This window comes from Egretta garzetta, unplaced genomic scaffold (assembly GCF_000687185.1).
Source record: "Egretta garzetta isolate BGI_Z169 unplaced genomic scaffold, ASM68718v1 scaffold773, whole genome shotgun sequence".
Classification (NCBI taxonomy): Eukaryota; Metazoa; Chordata; class Aves; order Pelecaniformes; family Ardeidae; genus Egretta; species Egretta garzetta.
The window spans coordinates 17,709-43,336 of NW_009259273.1; the positions used below are offsets into that span (position 1 = coordinate 17,709).

Below are 25,628 nucleotides of genomic sequence, written 5' to 3' on the forward strand. Positions count from 1 at the left end.
CCTCGGGAGCTCACCCAGTCCCACCCCCCTGCTCAAGCAGGCTCACCCAGAGCAGGGGGCACAGGACAGCGTCCAGGTGGGGGTTGAAGATCTCCAGAGAAGGAGACTCCACAGCCCTCCTGGGCAGCCTGGCCCTCCAAGTCAAGTTCTTCCTCCCATTCAACGGGAACCTCTTGTGCTTCAGGGAAGAGTCTGGCTCCGTCATTGTGGTTCTGCTGTCATTAATACCAGGGCTGTGTGCAACTGGATCTCCAAACACTACAAATCCCATCGGAACAGGGCGTTAGTTACACCATTCAATTTCTGTCCGATTAGCAAGAGCACGTGAGAGAGAGCTTTTGTTGGCTTGATGTCAGATGTGGGAGTTCAGATAATATCTCATTTGTAAAATCAGAGTAGCGTGGGCATATGATACCTGCGCTGAAATTAAATTTGTTTCTAGAGTTAACATACTGATATTTCTTGAACAAACTTGACTGTTCTTCTTCTACTTTGGGACGGTGTTACGTCTTTGGGGGACTTTGGTTGATTTGCCGTACTATCAAAAATTAGTGAAATGCTTTAATACTACTTGGAATGATCAGGCTATGCCGCATTTAACTTCCAAGTGAATCAAAATAAAACTACCTTGTGGTCTGGGCGTGAGTGCAGGCACTTTGCACGAAGCTGATGAATCCATCACACCAATCCAGGTGTGTGGTATCCCCACGGCAGGACGTAGATCCCATTTTTCCATGCAAGCTCCCCGCTTGCCAGCAGGCTGGCTGAAACTGGGGCTAGATATGAAGAGCAGCACTGGTGGTTAAAGACACAAGGAGCAAGGAAGCTCTGCAGTTCGTCACTGCCTTCTCTCAGATCAGAGCAATCCCGTTGTGCTTTCCCAGCATAGGGATACGTTGATGAGCAAGCCTCTTGGAAAGGGGTTTGTCTGCATCCGTGCGCAGTCAGTGTACTGAGACAACAGAACGGAACAGCTGCAGACGTACAGCACTGTATTTTTGCTCAACAGAAAATTAGGGGTGGAATAATCTCGCGTCTCGAATCGTAAGCACGGGTCTTTCACAAAGCGAATCAGATCACGGCTGCTGAACCGCGCGATCGGAAGCGCAGCAGCCCTAATACAGTCAGTAGCTCTCCGGGTGCGTTTGCACAAATGCAGAAAATGAAGTTTGGGTGTTTTAAGAAGTTCCTGCCCGTCAGCTGGGGTAGGGTAACAGACTGGCTGTAGGCTTTCTGCTCCTGCTGGGTAAAGCTGGGGAGCTCGGAGGTGGTTTTCGGCAGCTGTATCTCGGCTGACAGGCAGTAATTTCATAAGCTATGCTCACTCGGTTATTGCTGCATAAACATCTCTCTTCACACAACCATGGGTCTGATTTGCAGAGAGGTGCATTTTCCCTGCAAATTGGCAGGGTTCATCATTCCTTTGAAATGTACTTCTCGGAGCTTTTTATTTCCATGGAACACCATCAGCTAGCGAGAGATGCAAATGCTCGCGCCGTACAGAGGGGGAAAGGGGTTTTTAACCCCTGTTTCAAGTGTAAAGGCCCATAAGCTATGAGCGTAGAGAGTTGGGTTTGGACCAGTGAGAAGTGAATTCAGAGAAAGGAAATTTCTCCCTGGTGTTGATGCACCAGACCTAGAGATGTGTTACAGTTTAGTACAGAACTGTACTTGGTGAATACTTAAAAAGAGTATATAGGTGAGGAATGTTGTTAGGGTAATACGGATAAGAACTGATGAAGCTCTGCAGCCTTTAAAGCATTTATTATAGGCAAACATCTCTGTTCCCAGAAGCAATAGCCATTGTAAACATGATAGCAATCTGTTGATCCGGTCATTTTAATTAATAAAATAAATCAACCAAGACTGTCTTGCCAGATAGCTGTGATTCTGAGGGCAGATAAAAGGAGGAGCTCCAAAGACCAAATGTTGGGACAGTTTGTTCCTGTTACTTCTCAGGTTTTTGCTTTGCTTTAGGAAAAGAGCAAGGTTTTATCAAGCGGACCCCAGCTTATGTTGTAAATCATGTCTTGATAGGAGGAGAGCAAGGTTTTGCCAAACGTGGAAAAAAAAATCACTTCTTGCCTCAAAAGAACTTACCTGCTCATGTGCTTTTAAATCAGCTGTGAGTTGTGTATGGCTGGGCAGACGCGCATTCATTTCTGCACGTCCTCCCCCCGTTAGAATGGGGGGGTTCTGTGATTCTGTGATTCTCTGTGTTGTGCAAAGGAACGAGAGGCCGGTCTGCAGCCATCGGCAGCAGCGCGGTTGCAAGTATGGTCCGTGTGAACAGCAGTTTTGATTCAGCATGGAAGTCAACTTATTCCTTGCCAGCCAGAGCCATCCTTCAGGAATGAATCACCATTTTTCTTATCCTTCCGACCCCTATGTTACCGTTGCCGGTGCCTTTCTCCCAATACCTGATCTAATGACTGCATTGCAAGACACTGAATCCTGTGCGGAACGAAACAACTCACTAGGCTTCTAATCTTTTTCTCTGGTTAAAGTGAAATTATTTTTAAGACATTTCTCCTCAAGCCTTTTTCTTTTCAAATGCCCTTAGTGAGTCACTGCTTTCATTGTAAGATTCTTACCTAAATTACAGCCACCTCCACATTAACAGCCTTCCAGCTCTCTTTGTTCTCCTCTTCTTTCTCTTCATGCTTTGTCTTTTCAATCAGTAACTGTTTCAGACAGCCGAATCGCTAGGGACAGGCCCTTTTTGGATGCACAACGGCCTTTTGATGTTCTGGATAATTCTGTCTTTTGGGTATACTTCCATTAGTTGCACCTCTGTGCAACAGCAAGCTGCACGGCTGCTAGAGGTGGCACAGAGCAGTGCACAAGAGTGTGCAGAACCGGGGTGGACTGGACTTTTTCGGAAGGCTTACGTGCTCTTGAACTGGTTGTGAAACTGCAGGCCCTTGCTTTCAAACCACGTTCCATGCTGAACCTGAACGCAGGCTTCAGGATTGAATGGATTTCCCAAAAAGGGACATGTTCTGTCTTGGTCGGGAGTAAAGCAGGCTGTTAGTTGAGAGCATTTTTATTCTCTTGTGCATCGTTTTGTAATAAATACCATGGATGTGATGTGACCGAAGGGTACCGATTGGTAAAAATGGCCTGGGAAGGCAGAGCACATTTTTGGGACTAGCGTCACTTTGGAAACACCGGTTCTGAAATGAGAAGCCACAGTTTGATTTCTGGTTCACGTGCATTGGTTTGGGAACTCGGGGCGAGAGGCAGCCGCCTGGCTGGTGAACGATAGCACCTGCAGAATAGGCGATGCGCGAGAGCCCGGTGGCCACGTCGCCGGTGACGTCATTGCTCAGCCAGATGGCCGCTTCCGTTTGCAGAACGGTGCCAACTGCAGTAACAGACTGGGCAACATTATGTCTGCACTGATTTGCCCTGAGTTTCCTACTCTGCACACATCCACTCCTCCCTTTCTCTGCAGGCAGGTAGCACGGTCTGGAGGGGCACGGGCACCCGTACGCGTGCGAGCGGGCACGTCCCCCCCGTCCCCAGCCAGCGAGCGCCGCAGGAGCGCGTGCATTATCTCGAGTTGAGCAGCAGAGATTTCTTGCACCTTGCTGTCGGAGCGCACGTGACTTTTGGGAGTAACGTTGGGCATTCGGCTGCCTGCTAGCTCAGCCGCTCCGGCAGGTGGGAATGCTAAAGGAGGAGCCCTTGGCTGGTCTCACCTCGTTTCCCAATGTACAGCCAGCATACCAGTCAGGAACAGAAAACGAACGTCTGCCACCCCACACAGACGTTCTTTTTGTGAGTAAAAGAAATTAGATAAGTTTTGTGGCCAAGATGTTCAGCTGTCTTTTACAAGAATTCAGGATAAGAGGACTAAGGATCCTGTTCCTCCTGTAACTGGTGCCCCTCTGAAATGGGTGAGTACCTTCTAGACAGGAGCTGTGCTGGTGTGCCAGCTGTACTTTGGGAAACCAGGGCAGGGTGCCCGGCTCTCTCCCCTAGCTGCTGCTGTGTAGTTCCTTGGCGAACAGCATAGTGACAATTCTGCTCCTGAAAGCTAAATGAGCAATAAAAAGTTGATGCCACGCTGTTAGGTTTTGCTAGGCTATGGGGATTTAAAACTAGAGGAGAAAAAATTTTGAATGAAGTGTAACCCATACTTTATAGCATCATAGAATCGTTTAGGTTGGAGAAGTCCTTTAAGCTCACCCAGCCCAACCGTTCCCCTACCCCTGCCATCCCACCCCCAAACCCTGGCCCTCAGCACCGCCTCTGCCCGGCTGTTAAATCCCCCCAGGGCTGGGGACTCGACCCCTTCCCTGGGCAGCCCCTTCCAGTGCCTGACAGCCCCAAGGGGAAGGAATTGTTCCCAATGCCCAACCTCACCCTGCCCTGGCACAACTTGAGGCCGTTTCCCCTCGTCCCATTGCCCCTTCCCTGGGAGCAGAGCCCGACCCCCCCCAGCTCCCCCCTCCTGTCAGGCAGATGCAGGGAATGATGAGGAATAGCCTATGTCAAAACCAAAACCCAATCAAAATGTCTCAAACAACGTTTCATTTGCCATTTATGATGCTTCTGCTTTCTCATTTGCTTGAATTCGCTCCTCGTACGCTGAAAATTATTACTGTTACTTTGAATTTTCCCCTTAAAGCCTCAGGCATCTTCCAATTTTAGCAGACTCTGGCACAGAAGTGAAAAAAACATAGGAGCTGTTGCAGAGTGTTTGCATGCAACAGTAGCCTGTCCTTTCCTCCCTTAGTTAAGGTGTGTAGTGATTTTTTTTTTAACCTTTGGATGACCTTGTATTTATCTAAATATATACTACCCTTGCTATTAATTTTCGTACGTTGCCAAATCCTTTAATCCTGGCTCAAGCTCTAAGGGTGCCTTGCTACATCTGTTGAGATTAAGGTTTGGACTAAACTAATTTATTTATACAAAATCATGGAGAGTTAGTACTTTTTGTGTATGTGCCAGTCAGCCTGATTCTCAACATCTCCTAGCAAAGCATCACTGAGCTGTGAGCTGCTTGACGAAGGGCCCCTGTTCGTGATCCTGGTGCTGGTTTTCTTCTGCTTATCGGCATATTTCTGCCTACAAACTGGACCAGAATCACCGCTACGTTATATACTCCAGGATATCATCTCCTTGCAAAGTTGGCACGCACAGCTGAGTGAGCGCTTAGGTAAAACCATACGTTATTTGGCTTCTGGATGGGTCCTTTGGTTCCGTGAGTCACCCGAGCAGAAGTGCAATGCGCAGGCCAGTCTCGTTACAGGGAGCCATAGATCAGAGAAGCAAGGTCTGCTGATCCATAGTGCTGCCGGTACAAGGTCTGTCCCGTGCTGTCACAGTCTTAACAAAAAGCGTATTTCAAGCCTTTAACATTAAGTACGATGGATTACAGTTTGTCCTCTTACTTGGATAAAACATTGCCTTGCTGGATTTTGAGGGTGTGAGAAGGAGAAGTTACCTGGTGTTACTATGGACTGTTGCTTCCCTTATGGAATTTGGAGTAGTTTCAAAGTCTGGAGTGTTTACCTGGACACGCCGTGCATGACACTGCTACTGAATACCCTGGGGGTATTTAAAAGAAGGCTAGATGAGGTGCTTAGGGACATGGTTTGGGGGTGGGATGGCAGGGTTAGGTTAAAGGTTGGACTCGATGATCTTAAAGGTCTTTTCCAACCAAAGTGATTCTATGATTCTATGAATTGCTTGAAGGTTTAGGGGTGAAAATCAACTTGGAGTAGGAAGGAGATTTTTTTTCTTTTTTTCCCTTGGCGACAAAAGGGAATTGTGCGAGATGAATAACCAGAGAAGGGGCTGTTTGCCAGCCTTGCAGGGCGGGCCGCCTTGTGGCTCCCATGAATTTCATAGATGTGCTGGGATGACTGGCAGCATTCCTGGCCCAGTTCTTCTGTTCGGATGAGCTGGGGGCCCATCCACTGGCTCTTTGCCATGCATTGTTGCAACACTTGACCAAACTCTGTCTGCGGGAAGTGACTTGATGCTTTCAGCTGTCCAAACCGCATGCCTGACACGGGACGGGAAATCCTGCTCCGGGCTTAGCTGGGGTGGCTCAGGAGGGTGGTGGTACTTGAATTACATGTCACAGTACAGAAGCTGTGTTGGGTAGGATATGAGAGAGAAAGAGGTCTGGGAATACGGACTAACTAAGGTTAAAAGTTGCCAACAGCTCTGGTCTGGTTTGACTTTCACCTGGGACGAGAGTAAGAAAGAAGACACTGTGGAGAGAAGGTTGGGATGCTGGGAAGTGGAAATGGCAGGGTTAGGGTAACGGTTGGACTTGATGATCTTAAAGGTCTTTGCCAACCTAAATGACTCTATGAAGTGTAAAATGCCTATCTGGTCCCATCTTAGCCTGACTCCTTCAAGAGTGAAGGGGAAATGATTTCACTTCTCCCCAGATACCTTTGAGTGGCACGTGAATTAATGCAGGCACCTCCTATTTCAACAAAACATCAGGATCTTCCCCATCCTCCAGTCCTTAACCCGTACGCTGGTTTAGACAGTCTTTGGCATTTCTGAGTTTGAGGGGATGCAGGAAAAAAATGCTGTGAAAAAGATCAGTGCAGGAACGCTGCAAAACATGGTTGCCCAGGGTGGGGGTGAAGCATCTTCAAATATTTGCTAAGGAGAGTCTTGCCCCCAGGGTTTGTTTCTGGAATGCTCTTTCTGTTGCAGCTTGGTTAGCACAGATAAACCCGAGCAGTTACCAAGCTTGTGCAGTGTGTTTGTCAGCTGTTCTCTCGAATCAGTTTTCAGCAGTGGATACGTGGCTCTGATCTCCTGTGTCCCTTGCCGATAGGGAAACTGAGGCGTGATGGTTGCACTGGCTTGTCCGTGTCCAGAAGCAGATACGAGGGTGCACACCAGGAGCTGTGGCTCTTGTTAGAGGTTTTTTTTTTTGCTACATCGTGCTGTTTCTTCTAAAAGTACTTGTGTTTATTTCAAGTCGAATTACTGGGTGCTCACTTACAAATGTAGACTTCATTTTGCTCTGTGTATGTTTTATTAAACCTATTTGAATTGAATTCAGTTTCATTAAAACCACGTTGAACTTTCCTAGCGAGATTTTTAAACACGCTTAATTGGAATGCTTCAGGAGTATCACTGATTACCCACGCTCATCGGATCAAGCACCCGCAGGTTGGCCAGGACACAGTAGAGAGCTTTGTGCATTCCAAGTGTCTTCTAACTTACCCTACGAGAGTGTGATGGGACTATGCAGGCAGGCAAATACATTGACCCATATTTGATTTAGCTTTCTAAAGGAATAAAATGTTAAAGTGCTTGTCAATATAGTCTTTCGACAGCGAGAAAAGGTCAAGTGTTGGTGAGATTCGAGTACAATTGAGATGTGAGGAGCTGAAACATCTTGTTCCCTTCGCTAAATTTCACGTGACGCGCAGCCAGGGACAGGAAACCCAGCTCAAGTCTTTCTCTCAAGCTCCACTTGAGGTTTAAGGGTGTGTGGCCATGCTTGTCCTCTCCCCTCTCTGTTGCAAGTTGAGTCTCTCTGTCCTGTGGGCCAAGCTTAGAAAACGGCCTTATAACCGTATCTCACAGAACTAATGATTTGGTTCGTAGAATTTTTGGCCGCATAATTTTCAAGAATTGCTACACTGCTGGTCATTTTAGGTTGGATAATGTTATGGAGCACCAGGCAAGCAGAGTTTGAGGCAAATAACAGTTGCTGGTTTGACAGTTTAGATCTTAAAACCATGACGTTCAAAATTCTGCCTCTCTTTCTGTTTTTACTACAGGTTGGATTTTTTCCTAGCGAGTGTGTTGAACTAATTAACGACAAAGTTCCTCAGTCCGTGACCAATTCTGTGCCAAAACCAGGTATGTATATTAAGTTTTATGATGCACTGAAATAAAATGGCGTTATCTTTTTGGTGTTCCATGTTTAATATCTCCTTTATCCATACCACATTATACTCTGTGTGTTGGTCACCCTTTTTACATACCACATTACCTTTTCTATCTGTTGCTCATCCACACGTTACCTCTCTCTGAGTAGTCACCACTGTTGAATGTCTTCATCTGCAGTCTTTTGTAGGCTGGTATCGCTGTCCCATCTCCCGCAGGATTTGGAAGATTTTAAGCTCGTAAGAATTTAAGATTCCTTCAGCAATCTGTAACTAGCAATTCTGTGCCACGTCCCAGTTCTTGGTGTCCAGAGAGTGTTGTATGTTAGGGTTTTTTTTCATACAGAACATACAGGCGACCCAAAAATGTTTATGCTGACTTAGATGGAAGAGATGAATTAGGTAATGGAAGCTTCTTTCCATTTGGAGATTGATGGAGAAAGTCGGATATAACAGAGCTTGGAAGCCCAATTGCTTCTGCTCTGGGTGTGTGACTCCATCTCCTTCCTACTGCCTTCTGGACAGTTTTGTGTAGCACGAAATGCAGGCAAATTAATACCAAGCTCTGCTGATGAAAGGAAAAATAAATAGGAAATGAGATCTGGGATCTGATTCCGCTGTCACCCTAGCACACACTGGAAGTGGTTGCAGTTAGATGTGCTGGCGCAACTGAGATCTGGGCAGAATTTACTGGTGGTGAACCTTTTGTTTTATTCTTCCAATTGAAAACTCCAAAAAATTATATATTCATATATATAAAGATATATCTGTGTATCTTTTGTATCAGGAGAAGCAGTCTGAAATTGCTTTCTTAAAACATTAGGCAGCCGGCGAGCAGAGTTGGAAAGCTGGTTAACTGCTGTTCTTTTCGTCTTCTCTATTTAATGATGTTGCTTATCTTGTAAGATTGCTGACTTGATAGTTTAAAACAAATAGATGTGATTCAAAAGTTTGGCTTTTACTATGGGAAATGCATTTTATCAGATCCTGTTTTACAGCTTGGAACTTTTGCTTCAGTGGTTAAAAAGTCCTGAACACCCTGAGCTATCCGCGCACAGCATTAATCTGCGTGCTTCAAAGAGCTGACCATTCAGGGAAATAGTTTTCTCAGCCGTTGGTATCTCCAGCTTTTGTTATTCCTTGGGCACATGTGAATGTATTTGCTGGAATCGGTGTCATGCAGATCACTGGCAATTCAAAGCGCTGCAGCAGGTGGTCGTTCCATAAATCCCCTATCTGCCTTTTGTTGTTTGAAGTTGATCTCTAAATACCGTGATCAGTCACTTCTCTGTACTCCATCAGCTAAAGCATGTAGGCAAGGGCAGCTTTAAATCCAAATACAGGCCAGGCTGATAGATACAATCATAAGCAAGTGTTTATTATTAAATATGGCTCAGGCAATTAAATGTCATGAGCTGCTAGTGAGTAGTTTCTCGCTATGCTTTAATGAGAGATAATGAAGCAGCATAGATTAATAGATTCCATTTGGCTTTAACAACACACCAGGGGGTGGATTTCCTCTTCCAATCCTGGGAAATGTTTTTATAAAGTTGATACCAAAAGCCCGAGTCCTATTAAAAGTGATAAGTTGAAAGATATTGCCAAGTCACGAGGCTGTCCCTGTTGACCTTCCCTGATAGCTGTTCGATGCATACAATGAAAGGCGAAAGACTGCTCCAGAAGAACACTCCCAAGCTTTCAGATGTAAGGATTGCTGGGACAGATGCTGCAGCTGCTTCTGTAACCCCTCCCTGCCCTTCCTTTGCACACAGCATTTATGAGACCATGTCTTCGGAGCATTCTGCTTTCTATTTTTTCCACCTTGGGAAGTTAACTACTTGTACGGTGGAGGCAGAATTCTGGAAGACTCTTCCTCGGTTGCTACGGGAGCTGTGATCTGGAGGGAGGAGGTTCTCCTCGAGGCGGAGAACTCGAGGAACCTAGCTGCCTGGAGGAAAAAAATGACATGTGAAATACAGAAGGGCTGAGAAGATGAAGGGGGAAGGAAGGCGTTTTGGTTTCCTGGGCTGGGTTAGGGCACAGCTGCCCAAGCTGAACGCCTGGTCGGCACAGCCCGGGGAGGTGGCAGAGCCCGGGGAGGTGGCACAGCGGCAGGAAGGGGTTGCTGGAGCGCCCTGAGCCGCAAAATGTGAAATTGGATCTTTCCGAGTGGTTCCTCCAGAGCCTCGCCAGGAATCGCATTGCTGGGATAATGCAGAGGAGCTTGCATTTTCCTCACCCATATTCCATGCGTTTAGGGTATTCTAACCTATGGCTTAAACATACAGGGCATTTCTCATGCACTTAAAGACCCCCTCAGTTCATTTTCTCCCTTTACCTATATTTGAAACATCCAATTGGCTTTTCCCAAGGAAGAAAGGCTTTCCTGAAAGGAACCACTTGGAGCTTTTGTCCTCGCTCGACATTAGCAGGGTATTTCATCTAGAATTAATGTGAAGTTTTAGATTTGGGCTTGATAAGACATACTGATCAACATGCAAACTTTATTCTCTTTAATCAAAATATGTGTAGGGCATCTAGGGCACTTTGTGTCTACAGCATGAAGCTCTTTGCCATCAAGGAATTTACAAACATAGAACTCCTTGTGTTGTTTAATTGTCTGTAGATTTGGCTGGGTTGAGTAATCTAATGAAAAGCAGATGGAAAGCCAAGAACCTCCTGCCCTGTGTTTTTAGTGTTATTTATAATTAGAGGATTTGATTTGCAGAAGCGATGGGGACAGCTTTTTAAGAGGACCATAAAACATTGCAGTGGTCTGTAATGCAGTACAAATAGTGACTGCAGTTCAAATGAAACTGAAACACCAGGAATGGGAGAGGAGATTCGGGCTTAAGTGCAAATTCTGCTTTTAGAAAGAATATTTTCTTTGACTGTGGAAGTACACGCTTCCACCAGTGATAATGCAGCCAGTGCCTGAGATAAATGAAAGAAAATGGACCAGACAGCAAAGCTGTCCGTTTTAGTCAATTCTGAAAATTCAAAGTAATAAAGAATATTGGTTTTACCTTGAGTCTCCTCTGAAATATATTCGACAGTGAAGTTTGGATTGTCAAAGCTGTCATATCCCAAAACACTGCTAGGGGTAGGTAAGCTTGCGGAGCTGTATAGAGAATCATAGAATCATGGAATCGTTTGGTTGGAAAAGCCCTTTAAGATCATCAAGCCCAACCGTTCCCCTAACCCTGCCATCCCACCCCCAAACCCTGTCCCTCAGCACCTCGTCTGCCCGGCTGTTAAATCCCCCCAGGGATGGGGACTCGACCCCTTCCCTGGGCAGCCCCTTCCAGTGCCTGACAGCCCTTGCAGGGAAGAAATTTTTCCTAATGTCCTACTTAAATACGTGTGCATGCACAGCACACAAGCTAACACCTGAAAATTAAAGTCAGCTTCATTATCGCTGAACAAAATTGTTTAGAGTTTTCCTTTTCCAACCTTTGTATGCATGAGAGGTTGTCCAAGGGGAAGGAGGGATGCTGGGGGGGCCTTGGAAGTCGCCTGCTGAGTGGTGCTTTCCCTTCAGGATTGCACTAAGCCTGTGCCCCGTTTTTTTTTCAGGTTCAGTGCGGTAAGAAAATGGTTTTTTTTTCAGGTGGGATGCAACCCGATGTCCTGACTGTTTCTATTTATGTAAAAACCGCTGTAAAGATCCAGGAAGACAGTGTGGGCTCACCAAATCCTGGCTTTCTTGAGCATTTAGCCTTCCTTCTAAATGATTCCTGTATTGTCTCTCAGATACAATACTCTAACGATTAATTCTTAGCCTAAATTATTATAATGAATTGATAGCTGGTATTTCATACCTAACACCATTTACTGACAACTGAGCTGAAATTCAGCAGTGCAATGGATAGAACGAGCTCATGTTGGTTTTTAAAGAGAAACGGGATGAAAGGCTGCATTCGAATTTCAGATATTCAGCGAGAAGTGAATCTTTTAAATATTCCCTGTGCTGCTTAGAAGAAAAAAAAGTTAATAGCCGTTTTGGTTTTTCCTTCAAAGTGAACATTTGGGAATTGCCTGTAGACTGTGGCTGTGTTTACTCTTCTCATTCACTTCTGCTCATCTCTGGTTGCTCTTTTCTGGGAACAGTGTGTACGTGTGCGTGTGTTCAGACCGTCCCCGCTCATCGTTTTGCCGTGGTTCATGGCAGCATGTCTCAGCTATCTCTCTCAGTCCGTTTTTTCTCCTAATTCTGGATATGTGGAGTTTATTTACCATCACGTATCACGCTTCACCTCATACATGCAGTTTGTTCCATGTCTTCTGCTAACAAGCAGCATCTTGCTGCGTACCCAATCTTTCCTGCAGTGTGCCTTGGCATGATAATTTGTTTGAAGGTTTCAGTGGGGAAATAAAGATGCAGTAGGCAGTGGGACAGTTAGAGCATAATTGAAGAAATGGGGGATAAGAAGGTAACGTTTCCCTTTTTTTTTTTTTTTTTTTTTTTTTTTCCAAAACTGAGCATTTTTAAAACTTTGGGGGTCGTTCTCACCAGCTCCTCAGATTTGCTTTGGGTAAAAGAATGGATAAACCCAGAAGCTCTGCCCAAATTTCTGGATGGTTTTCCAAATTCCTGTCTCATCCGTTCATTTAATTTGGATTTAACAGGTAAATGTACTCTTAATATGCACCTAAGGAGACACTGAAGGGTACCTGTTAGTATTGCGAGCTGTTGTAAATTAATAATTTCTTTTTAAATGTAAATAACAGCTTAATCTGGGTCAACACGCCAAATACAGATAATCCACTGAACTTCAGGAGGATTGAAATTTAGGTCTGGATTAGGCAATGGGCTCTGTTCTGACCTCCTGAAGACCCTGGTACAGCCCCGAATGAATGAATTTGAACTGCAAAAATGCAACCTGAGTTACATTTGTCATGGTAGAGCTGTTGCAATCAGAATGCTCCTAAGAGGTCAGGCCTGGTTTGAAACCGGCTGGTTGCTAATCTCTGGGCAAAAAAGATTGTGGGGGTTGTTTTTAATAAAAGCAGGCAGAATAAGGTGCAAATGAACTTAGGTTCTGCAGATGCTAGGGTGGAACAGCCATTTCACACTGATGAGTGTATCATGTCTTAATTAATGTTTTTATAAGGAAAATATGGAAAGATAAAATGTATGTAATTAGTACCAGTCTTGTTAATCTTGTGTAAAACAAACCAGTCGTTTGGGGTTCAACATGCAACTGTCTCATTAAAGCTAAATTAAATGAAAATTTTATTGGGCCAAGACAGGTATCTATTTCCAGCGTGGAAGCAGACAGGGAGTAAACACACTCAACACACTCAGGGCCGCCAGATACAGTCCTTGATGTGGAAAACAGACAATGTGCTTTCAGTATTGACAGACCTAAAGACCAATCCTTCAAGAAATCATGTTCTCTTAGCTCCTGCGGAGCTCAGACTGAGCCGTGAGCCGACAAAGATTTCGAGATGAACGGTCAACCATGAGTGTCAACACGACTTCTTTAGGAGGCTTGCACGCGCCTTTGAAGCGTGCTGCAGATACTTCTCCAAGGCTCTGAAAGCCACCATGGTTCAGCCTGGTGGGCTGGGTGGTCAAACGGATTCAGCAGGCACACAAAACTCCGCATCTGAGCTGGTCTGATCCGTGGGGAAGTTATTTCCCAGACGTTGTGTTTTCTCTCTTCCATCCCCCAAAAAAGCCAGCACTTGGGGCTGAGGCAGCAAGAGCTACATCTCTGCTGTCTCTGCAATTCATGATTTTCGGGAAGAGCTCCTTTTGTCAATGGAAAAACATAGCTCTGAGACAATTAACTTTCTTCTTTTTGCATAGAATGAAAAATAAGCTAAAGCAGTCATCTGCTTTCGCACCATTTCAAATGGAGGAAAGCTAAATGGGGAAGGAACCGAATTATGCAAAATGTAGAATTGACAAATCTGGGAGTTGTTTTCTTTCATAAGTGGTTGGCATTGTCCATCTATGTAAAGAAAGGTTACATCTTCCAGCCCTGTTTCTGGCTCAACAAAGTACTTAAACATGGGCTTATCCATAAACACCCACTCAGCAGACACTGGAAGTAAGGCAAACAAATGCGCTGCTTTGCTGTGCTGCTCGGCAGGGGTGGGCCTTGTGCTAAAAGTTCAAACATGCAAAATGTTTGGGTGTTTTTTGAGCTGGGACACACTGGGTGGGGAATTCTTGGATCCTAAGGAATTCCCAAAGCGTTTTGGGAATACCGCACCGAACACCTTGAAGGATTGGGTCTATGGTCATATTTTGCGCTGTGTGTAGCCTAGCTGAGCTTTATATGCAATTAACCCATTGGCAATGGGTGCATGTTTTAACCAACTTTTTTTTGTTTGTTTGTTTTCTTTTTTTAATTATACCTTCCCAGTCTCCCCTGCCCACGGAGCCCGTCCAGCGTCCTGGAGCTACTTCCCCCCTTGTACGTTTTCGTTTATTCCTTTTTTCTTCTTTCACTCTTTCTCTCCCTGTCTCTCTCAGTGTCTCTTTTTTTTTTTTTTTTTTCTCCTGTACATGCAAGTCGGTAGCACTGATGCTTTGGAGGATATTTAGGGAAACCAAACCAAGCCTTTAGTCTAACCTGCCTTTTTAAAAGCTCTTTGGGCATAAACCAATGCAGCAGGGAAACAAAGAAACTGATTCAAACCCTTTTCTGTTGGAGATGATAGAATCATTTGGAATCAATAAAACCATACTGAAAGAAATGAAGTGCCAGGCAACCAAATACCAAGGTCAGTTGGAAAGAAAGAGAAGTTAAAAATGGGTGATGGTGAGGAATTAAACATGGCTCTGAAGGTTTGTTCGAACTTGAAAATCTTCAGAAGCAAAGATTCCTATTTTGTTCTAAAGATCACAAAATGCTGTTTGTGCTTAGCATCTCCCAAAGCCCAAAGTAAAGCTGTCGGGTTCTGTGTGAGCTGCTTACTTACCCAGAGAGGCCCACTTCATGTTGCCGTCGTCTTTTTTAGATCCTGCTAGTGCTAATCTAAACCTCGGAGCAATAACCTAGCAGGGGTAAAATCAGAGACTGTTCCCCTAGGTTGAACGTTTTTGACAGTAAAGGTCTCGTTTACACATACCAACTCTCCCACTGGAATGGTGTTTGGAGTTCATAAATCAGTTGTAAAACTGGATATGCAAATTCTGTAGCTAGATATATATAAAACAAAATATATGTGTATATATACATATATATGCTTTCCCCATGCACATACATGCTTCCAGCCTGTTGGCATAGAGACCATTACCATTGTAACGTGGGGAACAGGCATGTGGTTCCTATTCCCGATACTTTCTCTGGGAGAAGACTGTTACTTGACAGCAAACTTCGTGTTTCTGGTGTGAAGACTCAACTTGGAGCACCAATGTAATCGCATGTTCTCCAGGCAGAAAGGTAGAGAGGAAGGGGAGGACAGGGTTTGCATTTCAGATGTGATGATGGAGAATGCGTGGGGTGAGGCTTCTTCCGCTCCACATATCCCAACCACCACCAAGAATATTTAAACTGGGGTAGAGTTTTTGAGAATGAGGGAAAAATTTATGGCTATGACTGGCTATATCCACGGATAAATAAATAACCTGCCAAAACGTTTGGGAGGAGTCGGAATAGCAAGTGCTCCTAAGATCCAAGGAGTTTCCTTTGGACGCACAGATGTGGAGAAAAGATTTTTCTTAGGTTTTTTTCTCTCTTATAGTCAAGTTCCTTGAATCCACGAGCCCAAAATTCCTGCTAAGGATAGGTAGCAGTTAACTGCAGATAATAAAGGCAGGGTTGGGCTTTTTGTCCTTTTCAAGATGAACACAGAGAACGGCCGGATTTGTGGTTACCTACTGCAATCTGGAGGGGCAGCATTCGGAGTCACCCTCCTTTTTAAGCTGGTTGTGAGAAGGAAGAGTTCAACGCTAGAGCAGCTCTAACATTTCTGCTCAAAGGTACAAGGCTTATTCGTGGTCCTGCTTGGTTTGCCTTGTGAAATTAATTTCTTTTGACAGCCGTGTCCCTTTTGCGAGTCATGTAACTGCAACGGAGACTTGCGATTCGGCTACGGCTGCGCACGGAGCATCGCTAGAGAGGTCGTGTGCTGCATCCCTCGCGTGCCTGAGCGCTCCCCCGTGGCCTGCATGGGGCGTTCTTGTTTATAATATTTCTGCGTACCAAAGATCAGGGTTGCACCTCTTCTGTTGCTAGTAATTTCGGAAGATACTTTATGTATTTTTTTTACATATGGAAGCTTTGTGGTCCTGCGCAGACGGCGCTGGTGTTATAGGGAAGTCAGGAAGCAGTTTTTGAACACTGAAGTTCTTCTTTGGACCTCAATTTCCCCAGATAAAACAAGCTGAGATCTGCATGGGGAGGCAAGGGCTGAAATACAGTTTTGAAACTGGGATAGAGTGCCTCTGAAAATGAGCTCAACATCATATCCCAGCCATACCAAAGGCCGTTCCTGTGCAAGTTGCAGCCGTGTTTCAAATCACGAGCATTTGCCAACCTAAACTGAGATCTATTTTATATCATTTTTTTAAACTCCTTTTACAGTGAAAATTCTGTTTATGGTGATACGTGCACATAAGATGTGTGCACGCACTGGAATTGAGCATTAGACTGCATATGCTGTGGTCACACCTGAGCCAGCTTTAAGCCCAGTTGTTCAGGTACCGGTAGCATCCGCCTTCATCCTCAGCAGCTCGAGTTTTCTTGGGATTGGGGTGTTATTTCATCTCACCTCATCTTCGTTGCTGTGAGCTTGGCGTATCACTTCACGCAGACTTCGTTTTGCACGTGGGCATCACTAGGTAGGAATGCTTCAGGTCTAGAACATGCCAGAGGAGCAACACCTTAGAACGCGTAACGCCAAAATCTGCATTTCTCTAGCGCTGTTTCTCTAATTGCTGTCTCTATACATTAAACTGTTAGTCTCCTGCAGGAGATATTTTAACCTTGTCCTTTCTCTTGCCTTCTGTCTGTCCCTCTTCCCACCTGACCTTACATTATGTGCAGATTTGGAGATGGATAGTGTAAAGCCTGGTTCTGCACATGTTACAGAGGCTCTGAACCAGTCCCAGCTGAGCTCAGGTAGAGCCCATTACGTACAACTAGTCTCTCGGTGTCCTAACCAAGTCTAACGCTGTACGTTATAGCAATAACCATTTACTAACACCCTAGGTTTGGTTGCAGAAGCTAGATGTAGTTGAAATAGTTGATTATTCTTTTTTTTTTTTTTTCTATTCATATCTGTTGGCTAGAAAAGCCTGGTTCTAAGAATCCGCCTTCTCGCAGGCAGATTTTCCGCAAGTGATTTTATTCAAGCCAGTGAGTCCAAATCTGGAGAGCACTGCTGGACGAGACTGGGGCTTGCAGTGGGAATGCTCGGCAGCGTCAGCGGCTACGTGGCTATTAGTCTGTGTATCATAAATGAACTGGTTGGGGTTTGGTTTTTTTTTCCCCCCCCCCGACTGCTGAATTTCTAAATAGAAAGTGTTCTTCTTTTTCCCAGGCTTTCAATTTATGCCTCCGAACGCTGTATCCAAAGCGTGTGCCAACCCCTGTTTGACCATGTTCTGGAGGCAAGAACTTGCTTGAATAAGAGAGAGAACAACTGTGGTTAAATACTGTGGGTTTATGGCAACGCAAATGACCCTAATGTGTACCCAGTTGCACGGTGATAGCAGAAAACAACGGCGTTGTGTTGTCATTGTCATGACAACGCTGCTACAGCTTTTCAGAACTAACATTAGGTAAAATTAAAGCGTTCCAGTGGAACTAAGGAACTGAGATACATCTCTGGTACGTTTTATGTACTGAAATGATTTGGTCGTGCATTATTGAGTGGGATTTGATAACAGACATTTCAATTTTTGTTTTGTTTTACTTCATATCTGGGCTTTTGTTTTCCTGCAGCTCCTAAGTGCTTTGAAAGAAAATGTATGTGGAATTTTAGGAGAGACTGAGTAGCAAATTGTGTGAGTTTTGTTTTCCAGCAGGCCAGGCCAGGGCTTTACCGTAAGGCAGGCAACACGTTGTATTCCTTGCAAAGCATTCAGACAACACATCGTCCTCTTGGGTCCCTCTGCTTCCCCTGGCCCCCTTGTATTGAGGCTGACATGAATCTGCAGGGTAACCGTGCCCTTCCTGGAGACCATCCCGATCTGTTCTCGGGGTAAAACGAGCAGGTTAGTGGCTATTCGATACTGAAGTGATGCTGATAAAAACAGCCAGTCAGAGCTCGCCTGGGTCCTGCTGTCCACAAGGCTGGGGTTACGTTTCAGGTTATTAAGGAGGCTATGGTTGTGCGATTCAGCGATTTTTAAGTGCGTGGTAAGCAGCAGGCATCTTTTCTAATTGTATTTCAGCTGCTGGCAAATCTTCTTGTGGTTGCCTACGTGTAAAGCTCTGCCTCTGCTGAAATCCTCGTCTCCGTTCCCACTGTTGCCTTCTAAAGTCACGAAAGGCAGATTCATTTTTTAACTAGGCTTTAAGGCTTTATTTTACTCCTGTAGGAAGTGTTGTATGCTTCCTTAAAAAAAAAAAAAAAAAAAGGCTTTTTTTTTTTTTTAGCAGTATTATTTTGCTGGTAGTTTGCACCCTGGATAAGTTAGGAATGTCAAACAGCCTTCTATAAATATGTTGCATTGCTTGCTTTCAGTGCAGTGAATTCTGAAAAAGTGCTTATTTAACCGGAATTGCTCCAGTAATTACCTGGTTTTAGGAGAAAGGGATTTATTGCCGTGACTGCCCAGGACGGCGCACATCTCTGAGACGTGCTGTTGTGGAGGTCTTTAAATTCGTGTACGGAATTGCAGTACAAATCAAAACTGCAGCAGCATTTTCCCGTTAGTCTTTCATTTCCTCGGAGCCTTCCTTTCTCTTTCCTCGCCCTCCCTTGTTTCAAGTGATTCTTCCCCCTTCTTTTTTTTTTTTTTTTCCTTCCCATTTTTTGGCAGCAATAGAAAGGGGTGAGAGCTGTGGGCTGATCTGTGGCAATGCAGCTATATGCAGGATTCATCTGCTCTCCTATGAAAACCGCACTGTAAAAATCTGTGATTCTGCCGGGAAATACGAGCTTGAGCGAAGAGCTCCCTGTGTGCTAGGGACAGGTATTGACAGAAGCTCTGAATTACAGACTCCGTGGCCCTTGGGAAGTACGCATGGGTATGCATGAGCGTCCCGGCAGCAGCCACCTACGTCCTGCCCCGGGTACTAAAGAGTCGCCCTCCAGCCCTGTCTGGGGCAGTGAATTTGGCTGAAGTTGAATTCTGCTTCAGCGAACCAAGCACCATCGAGCTGTGTGGTTTGTTTTGCTTTTTCCGTGGTAGCTTGGGCGAAGGAACCGGGCAGGCGTCGCTATCTGGGTCTGCTGCTCCAACGCTCCCTTCCCCAAACGGGGGGCACGGCAGCCCCCGCGGCTTTCCCTGCAGCCGGCCGTTGAGGCTCCGCACTTCCAGTACGATTTGTACAGCTGTGAACTATTCTAAATGCCCCAGTTCCCTTTTGCAAGAGGGCAGGGGGTTTGATACGTTTTCCTCTAGAGCTGCATGAAAAGCCACCCACGGATTACTGGGGTTGCTCCGTAATTTATCCTTTTAGGAAGCTGCAAGAGAGTTGCGGGTACATACGGATGCGGATGCCGATGAAGAGCAGCTTTGGGAGTCCTCTACTAAACTGGGACAAGTAGTGGATTTACATGGAGCGTAAAAAAAGTTCTCAAAGTTTAAAAGTGTCCCATATTTTTTCTACACACTGCGATGTCCCTCTGACTGCTGGGAACGTATTTTTGTCTGTAACTTGCTTTTGAATTCAGCCTTCAGTGGCAAACCTGAAACGCTTTCCCTGTCCACCTAAAAAAAAAATCTATAAATCTTGGCTAGCTCATAAAGAAGAAATTCTTTATGAAGGAAGAAATTCTTTACCATGCGGGTGGTGAAAGCCTGGCAGGGGTTGCCCAGAGAGGGGGTGGAGGCCCCATCCCTGGGAACATTCCAGGCCAGGTTGGACGGGGCTGTGAGCAACCTGATGTGGTTCGAGGTGTCCCTGCTCCTGCAGGGGGGTTGGGCTGGGTGACCTCTGGGGGTCCCTTCCCACCCAAAACATTCCATGATTCTATGATAAAGTGAGAGATGAGCAAGAATTTTAAGTCTTTCACATAAGTTGTCCTAAGGGTACACAGCATTGGGAAGTCAATGTTTTTTTTTTTTCTTTTTTCTTAATCCTTTAATCCTTTAACAGTGCAGCTGTTTTCTGACAGTAGTGCTAAGAACCAAGCATTTTGGCAGTGGTTTTTAAGCACCCATGGTTGGGTTTCTTACCCGCAGGCTTTATGGAGTTCTAGGTGGTGTTTGTGGTTGATGCAGGATTTGCAATCTGAACAAATAGATTGGTTTTGCAACGCTTCCTAGGTGCTATGGAAACATGGCTTGATGGTTATCAGGTATTTGTGAGTAAATTGGCTGACATTTTCTTCAAGAGGCCGGGATTTGAAAGCAGGGAGTTTTCCCTGTAAAAGCAAAGGGATTTGGGTATTGCTGCCGTGTCTGAAGGGTCCGGGGGAAGCAGGGTCCGAGGAGGCTTGGCAGGGCATGGTTTGGGGGAAGGTGAGAAGTCTGGACCAAACCAAAAGGGTTTCTGCAGGCCCTAGGGACCCGGGATGAGGAGAAGGATACAGTTTGGTTCTGCTGTTTCATTTATATCTTTTTTTTTTCTTTTTTCCTTTTTTTTCTTCTTTCTTTCCGTTTTTGTCTTTTTTCTTTCTCTTTTTTCATTTTTTCCTTTCTTTTTTCTTACTTTTTTTCCTTTTTTTTTTCTTTTTTCTTTTTTGCTGAACTCAAAAGAAACTTCTCTAATCTGTTACAAGACCTGCCTGCCTAAGCCCTCCCAACCCCCAAGAAGGGGAGCCCTTGTTATTCCAGAAACAAATTGTCATGTGTGCCAAGCAAGTAACTCACGGGGATAAGTTATTGCACCTGGGCGTTGTACCCTCTGTAATCATCCGCTCCGGTGCAAAAAGGTGATTCCTCTGGTGACCTTCTGGCTTCTTTGTACGGCATCATGCGGGACAGCGGTGAGTGAGGCCTCTGTCTCCAGCCCCGGGCCAGGTTTGCACTGATGTTTTTCAGCGTAGCGGAGCCTGCTGTTAAGTATGAAAAATAGCGCACCTAGAGCTGATCTGCCCAAATAAAAAAGAACCCAACAAAACCACCCTGAACACCCAGTCAGGGTGTAGGTACGGCTGTCCTGGCAGAAGAGCCCTTTTGGCAGCTTAGGTTATGCCGAGGGTTGTAGCTCTGCCGGCTGAGAAACATCTTCGATCAGAGCATCCTGCATCTCCACTGGGAGGCACCACTGGTGTAGGTACAGCGTTGGAAATCGGGCTCGACTCTCCTGAAGGCCCAGGGAAATGCCTGAGACACAGGTAGAAGGAAGAGGCAGATGAATTTCGGTGTTCCCCTGTAGCGCGCTTTCTTCCTCACATGTGGTCACTGGTGGCCTCTGAAGCTCTCTGAAGAGGTTGAACCCGCAGCCGGTAGCTTCAGGCTTCCACGTTTTGACGGGTAATGTTGCAGCAAGCCTCGGCCATGTTTCCCGGGGAATTTTAATTGGAAAAGGGAACAAACAAGCATGGTGTATGGATCTGTGCACGGTCTTTACGCATCCACCCAGAAATAATTCCATAGGTCTGTGCGTAGGTAAGAAGGAGATGTGTTAGGGCTTCTGCTATGGAAGCAGCCGCGGCGTTTGGGGCTGGCACGCGTAACCTTTTCTGAGAGGTTGAACCCACCCAAATAGGATGCCTGCTTGTGAAGTAAAGCAGCAAAACTTGGCTGAGTGCCGGGCTGTCGGAGGCACCCATGCGCTATCGATAAGGCCAGCTTGCTTTTCACACATTCTGGGCTGCTTTCTCACTCTCTGCCTGCTCTCCATTTATTCAGGTTGGGTTGGGGGGGGGTGTGTGTTATTTTTAAACTAGATATTTTTTCCTTTCTCACAAGCTCTGTCAAAATGGGACTTTAATAATAGTTGGCTTGAGCAAAACTCCTCAGCATTGAAATACTGGGAAAAAGTAGTTTGTTCTGTTCGTTCTGCTCCGCTTTTCCTCTTCTTTTCTCCCGAATAATTCTGTACATTAGTGTGGGAGCCAAAGTGTGGCTTAGAAATATTTCCAGGCAGCTTTGACTTTAGATGATAACGCATAGCTCTGATGTCTCCTTGCGTTGACGTATGGATTTACCAAGGGTCATGCCAGTGCATATCTCAAATCTCCAATTAAAACCTGGTCCTGTTAAGTTCGGAAAGGCTGAGCAGCTACACCATCACCTCTCTAGGCACAGGAGCGGGCTCTGACTCTGTCTGGCTATCTGATGCCCGTAGGGATCGGTGATGTTGCTACATCTACAAGAAAGCCTCTGTGTGAAGCTATAAATTCATGGTAAAAGTGAGTGGAGCTGGAGAACATATGCGGGCAAAGCCGTCATGTTGGTTTGACTTCCTCTGAAGGCCTTGGTTCGGGCACAGCTATGGGGTAGGTTTGGGAGGATCCTTAAGTGAACACGCAGGAATGATACTGTCTGCTGCTTGGGGAAAGCTCTGCAGCGTGTTTCCACCAGAAATCCTGCACGAGCAGCTCCTCTGCCCCTCCATCGCTCTCCATCCTCCCTCCTTTTCTTCCCCTCTCCCTGTAGTGAATTGAACTCCTGCAAACTGCAGATCACGACGTTCCTCTGGCCTTTAGGACCTGCTTCGCTAGCTCATGAATCAGCCTGTGTCTGTGATTAATTCCGAAGACTTTGCTGATCTGAAGTTTTATCTGCCGGATTTCATTTAAGAGCTGCTGTCAGTGCCGCGCTCATTCTTCTTCAGAGTTTAATCCTGGAACTGCAGTGGGAAGCTTGCACCAAATTCTTTGCCTTGTTCTCATGGGAACTTGCTTTTGCTAATGGGAAGGCAAGTGGAAGTCTGGGGGTGTTCAGCCTGGAGCAGAGGAGGCTGAGGGGAGCCCTCATCACTCCCTACAACTGCCTGACAGGAGGGGGGAGCCGGGGGGGTCGGGCTCTGCTCCCAGGGAAGGGGCGATGGGACGAGGGGCAGCAGCCTCAAGTTGTGCCAGGGCAGGGTGAGGTTGGCCATGGGGAACAATTCCTTCCCCTTGGGGCTGTCAGGGGCTGGAAGGGGCTGCCCAGGGAAGGGGTCGAGTCCCCAGCCCTGGGGGGATTTAACAGCCGGGCAGAGGCGGGTGCTGAGGGCCGGGGTTTAGTGGTGGGATGGCAGGGGAACGGTTGGGCTGCGTGACCTTAAAGGGCTTTTCCAACCTCAACGATTCTGTGATTCTGTGATTCCCAACTGTGTTTTTACATTGGGAAATGGAATATTGGGGATATTTTTTCTTGCAGACCTGGACAGCCATGGCAGACCGTGGCTACGTCCAGCAAAAGATCAAGTCACCGCATGGCTGCCCAGGTACTCTGTGGCAGGAGACACCTTTATGTCAAACCTGGTTTCTGGGAGCTCTGCAAATCAAATCATTGGTTGCAAATCAAATCAAATGAAATCACTGTAATTTTGAGGTTATCCCATGCCAGTCTATTGCATGGTGTGGGGTTTTTTTCACCTCCCACTCTGCTTTCATCTATAACCTTCATTTCTCCCCAAAACCCTTTTCTAAAAAAGGGGGGTTTGTTTATTTGGGGTGTTCTTTTTTTTGTGTATCGAGAGTAATTGATCGCAGGATAAATCAAGCTGAGAAAGAAGCAGCATTGACAAATGCTGGCTGCCTGACTTCTAGTGATGGCTTGAAGCTTCCTTCAGTGGTTAAATTCCAAGACCGGAAAGTGGAAGAAGCTGCGAGGTGTATTAATAACATTTTTTTAGGTCACTCTGCCTTGCCAGTACTTCTGTCTGAAGTAACTTTTGGAGGATAGGTTAAACTTCAGAATGCCTTGAAGACTGAGTTTGTGACAAGTGTGCGGATGGAGCCTTTTTGTCTATGGTTGGAAACGCTTGGGCTCGTTAGCTGTGTTTTCAAAGGCAGACATTCGTTATCTGCCTCTTCTGCTCCACTGCAAGCTGATGAGCACGTAAGTGGCGGCGAAGGCATCTCCCTCGCTCGCTTTTGTTCCTTAACATCGTCTGGCGAAAGAAATTAGGGACAGAAAATAAGACCCACATGTGAAGATTGGTTTATTATTTTCAAAGAGATTGAAAAGAAGCAGGAGGGCACCCCAGGATGTTCAGTACAGCGGAGGGCAAAGATCCCCTGTCTAGGGCAGAGCCAAAATACCCAAAAAACCCCAGTGTTTAGGGACCATATAACACATCCTGGTAGTTTTGGGTAGCTGGCAGTGATACTATTCCGCAGTCCTGTATCCTGTGTTGCTATTTTGAATTGTCATATGTGCATTTTGCATCTTAAGTTTCGAATCGCATCGCTTCTGCTGTATTCATTCCCCATTTGTGTTGGGATTTTACCGACTTTTGTCAATGGGATTGATAGGAAGAACGTTGCTGGAATGGCGGGTTGGTACCAGGAAGAAGGTTTTGTATCCAGAATTGTACCTAAGCACATAGAAAACTGCATTTAGGAGTCACGCTTGGCTGCTGAGGAAAAAAAAAGTAATGTGATAGTATGATCGTTGTCCAAGCAAAACAATTCCAGTAATAAATACCAAGTATAATGAGTAGCTGGAGAACAAGCATTATTTGGAGATGTGAGTCAGCAAACGATTTTGAAAATAACACATTTGCTTGAGGAGAAACTGTCAACACTGACAGAAATGAGTTTTACCCTCCCGATCATCAAAAATTCTGCATAAATAGAAGCAGATTCCTCTTCAGTCCTTCTGACCCTCAGGTTGTCCGGCTTCCCTAGCGAGCGCCTGACAGCGATCGCTGGGATCCATAAACTGCATTGCAGCCTGGCGTGAACTGGGGAGCTTGGGGTCAGCATGGTTAAACGCCACCAGCATTTATTCCATACCATAAATGCAGGTAACGCCACCCGCTTCCCTGGCGCTAGGAAAAAAAAAAAAAAAGCTGGGAGGCTTGGCTGGAGTTTCCTGACCCTCTTGGCTTTTGTCCCCGGTGCTGGGCACTGGCCTCGGCGTGGCCGTGCGGGGATGGTAGCTGGGGGTGAAGGCAAGTTACGGTGCGTTGTGCTCCCTGCTCCGGAGCGTGGTGTGCCGATACAGCTGGGGTTTTGGTTTTTTGGAGCTGGGCTGTAAAGTAGGTCACGGTAAAACGATCCGTGTCATTTCGCTTTGTTTTTTAAATAGCATTTAAATAGCAGGACTCCCGAAGAATTTTTAATTGAGTTTGTTTTCAGTGATCTGATCAACGCGGCCGCAAACTACGCTGGTTAATAGCTGCTTGGAGTGGGAGGGGGGTATAATTTCTTCAGCCCTGTAATTAGATTAACAGGACGAACGCCCTGGGTGCAAAGTGTCTCTGCTGTCCCCAGAGGCTCGGGGGCAGATGGGGCTCATGGCCCCGTGGGCCCAGCCCGTGTGGGGTCTGCAAGCGTGGACGTGCTGCCCTCGAAGCATTCGGGCCCGCTCAGCCTCTCGCCCCCCCCCCTGGCCGTGCTGAGCCAGCCTTTTAGTGCCGACCCGAGATTTGCAGCGCCAAGGGTGAGCGAGAGACCCGGGGGGGGCGCGGAGACACCCCAAACCTCTGCGGTCTCCGTGCATCTGGGCTTTGGCCAAGACCGCGCTGCTCCTCGCTCGGTTTTGGGGCGTGCAGGTGGGGGGGGGGG

General features: G+C 46.1%; 1 protein-coding gene across 1 annotated transcript in view; it reads left to right on the forward strand.

Annotated features, from left to right (window-relative positions):
• LOC104123813 (rho GTPase-activating protein 32) overlaps window positions 1-25,628 on the forward strand; it is an 84,211-nt gene that overhangs the window by 7,836 nt on the left and 50,747 nt on the right. Inside the window, 1 exon segment of the mRNA XM_009636098.2 lies at window positions 7,776-7,857. Coding sequence (XP_009634393.1) covers window positions 7,776-7,857 — 82 coding nt within the window.